This window comes from Solanum pennellii, chromosome 12 (assembly GCF_001406875.1).
Source record: "Solanum pennellii chromosome 12, SPENNV200".
NCBI classification, from domain to species: Eukaryota; Viridiplantae; Streptophyta; class Magnoliopsida; order Solanales; family Solanaceae; genus Solanum; species Solanum pennellii.
The window spans coordinates 57,999,162-58,002,174 of record NC_028648.1 but is presented as its reverse complement, the minus strand read 5'-3'; the positions used below and the strand labels follow the sequence as shown (position 1 = coordinate 58,002,174).

The 3,013-nt window shown below is 28.8% G+C and overlaps 1 protein-coding gene across 1 annotated transcript; it reads left to right on the top strand.

The window, feature by feature from the left end:
- Positions 1–343: 343 nt before the first annotated feature.
- Positions 344–2,292, top strand: LOC107006412 (perilipin-4-like). The gene is made up of 3 exons (XM_015204973.2): positions 344–540; positions 858–911; positions 1,750–2,292. Exons 1-3 carry the CDS (start codon positions 490–492, stop codon positions 2,080–2,082), a joined length of 438 nt encoding a protein of 145 aa, XP_015060459.2. The 5' UTR covers positions 344–489; the 3' UTR covers positions 2,083–2,292.
- Positions 2,293–3,013: the final 721 nt, after the last annotated feature.

Sequence of the window (3,013 nt, the reverse complement as noted above, 5' to 3'; positions counted from 1 at the left end):
TTTGCTCTCCATCTTTCAAGTTTTAACACACCCCAGTTTCACCCCCACCTACATACCCCCCCCCCCACCTACCCTTCACCCTGCTTATATAACATTTTTCTAAATTATATATAAAATACTTTTAAATTTTTTTTTGTTAATTACTTATCAAACACTTAAAAAATAAATAAAAAGAACTTATTTGTCTTTTAGGAAAACATTTTACAAAAAAAATATTTGTTTAGTAATTTCTTTTCTATTTCTCAACTTATCCCAAAAAAACGGATCAAGAGTTCCTTTTGATATGTTGTTAACCAATCCAAAGCCATAGTTCATGCTAGTACCAATCAAGTTGTTGAATTTTGTCCTCCATAAGTTAGAAAATGTATCCATTAAGCTCACCTTTTGAGCACATAAATCCACCTATATATATTTTCCCACATATCAAATCATTTCATCAATTACTACCTTAACTTCATTACACAAACATAAATCACAAAATTAATTAACATGGCTAGCAAAGACTTTTATAGCAGTGGTAAAGTTCCTGGACAAGCTCAGGTATATATACTCGATTTATATATTATTATGCATACTTTACCTTTAGTGAAGCGATCGATTTCATGTCTCACTACATTTACTTTTTACATGAGATATGAGAATATAACATAAGAAATTGATGAATAGGTCATAGGCGATATTTCAAAATTCATTGAATTGTAACTGATTATAGAAGATCATTTTTTATTTCTCGAAATTGCTCAAGTGACATTATAATTTATTACTATAATTAGATACATTTAATTAAATTCTTGCAAAGTAATGTTAGATGACACAATTCAATTTAGTAAAGTAATTTTTTTTCCCATCAATTGCAGATAAGAAGGGATGGATCGACAGACCAAGGCCAAGCAACCAATTTGATTCAAGAGGTATTAACATAATTATACCATATGTTAGTCTATGGGTGGAAAAATGAGCCATTGACAGTATTACTTTATCAAATTTGATGTTTATGATTTATCTATTTATTAATTCTGTCTATTTTAATTGATTCAAAATTTTCCTAATTTAAAAGTTAATTGATTTGTGTTAAATATGTTGTATAAATTGACTCATGAGAAATTGTATCAAAATATTAAAATAAAAATAAGAGAATATTTTTTATTTAATTTTATTTGGTTATTAAATAAAATATAGAAGAAAATAAACAATAAAGTTAAATTCATTAAGTGTTAGGAGGGTTGGATTATTTATGACCAAATTCAATTCAACCTAACTTACTTTTCAACGCGCACTGAACCCATGTATTGATTCAACCATCTTTAAGCCATCAAATGCAATTTGAACCGTCCATTTAAAGACCCTCATATGAGTATGATATTTCGTTAATATTAATAATTAATTAAATGAAAAATTACTTAATATACAATTTATTTTTATTATATTTTCGATAATTTCGTATCATTTGAAAAAAATTATAAAAATATCTATGTTCTCCTATTTTTGGATACATCACTTTACACGAAGTATCAAGACTTTACGTGATGCATTCGAAACCGATACGCAATGTATCCAGACGCTAAGGGATGTATCCGAAATTGGGATGCGATGTATCAGGACGTTTTGGAATGTATTGGGATTCCATCAAATTTTTTAAGGGATTTTTCTAATTTGAAAAATAGTAGGAATAAATGTAATTAGCTCTTAACACTATGAAATTGATGTGATTCATATAAAATTTCCTTAATTAAATATGTCTGATCGAAGACCGGGACACAAGTGAAAAACATGGCTCAAGGAGCAGCACAAGGTGCAGCTAATGTGGCTCATGGAGCTGCAAATATGGCTCAAGGAGCAGCACATGGTGCAGTTAATGTGGCTCATGGAGCAGCACAAGGTGTAGCTAATGTGGCTCATGGAGCTGCTAACATGGCTCAAGGAGCAGCACAAGGTGCAACACAAGGTGCATCTAATGTGGCTCATGGAGCTGCAAACATGGCTCAAAACACTGCTGAAGCTGTTAAGAACACTCTGGGAATCAATCACCCTACAGACACTGCTTCTACTAACAATATTACTGAAGGCGGATCCAGAATTTAGCGTTTGATGATAAGTTGAACATTTTTCCTTACGCTTAAATAATTTTTATTTCATTTTTATTTTTGTTATATTATTACTATTGTAGACTGTAAGATGTAGCAACTATGATTTGTTGCTAGCTAGCATGCACACTACAACAATATTTATATATCGAGTTGTACTATTTCCAACTTTCCAAGAAACACAATTACTTTTTATATCCAATTTTAATTGTTATATTGTGTTTTACGAAAGTCTAGTTGACTAATTTTTAAAGTTAAATTATATAACATTAATTCAGTATTTTAAATAACAAGTTTTGATATTAAAAAACTATATGGAAAGTACTATAAATTGTAATTTTTTACATAAATATGATTAAAAAATATATGTAAAATGTTAGTCAAAATTTTTATTATTTGACTATAAATAAGAAAAACATATCAGTTAAAAGTGGACGGAGAAAGTATTTAAGAATAAACAAAAATAGAAACTTATTTTTAAGTTATACTTAACTTGAAAAGGGAAGCAACAACCTATGAAGTTTATCGCTTTGAGAACTAGAGCTAGCACCTAGCTTGCAATTGTTCTAATCAGAACACAATAGAGGTTCATTATTTTTGTAGATTTTGGGAAAATTCTACAAAAGTGTATGTCGTGGTTTTTTCACTTTTATAAGCCCCGGTACAATATTTGTATTTTATTGCATTTCTTAGTTGGTAACAAAGTACAAAAAATAGATAAAGTTATCAAGACGTACAGAATATCAAAGAAAGACTTAATTAATCAAATAAGAATTTGTTCTAATTTTAGTTAGTATTGTGGAAGTTAAAAGTTAGGTAGTTACTTTCCTAAAGTTAGTTAGAGAGTTAGTTAGGAAGTTAGGTAAAGTAGTTACAAACGATGTGTGTGTGTGTGTATATATATATATATATATATATATATATATATA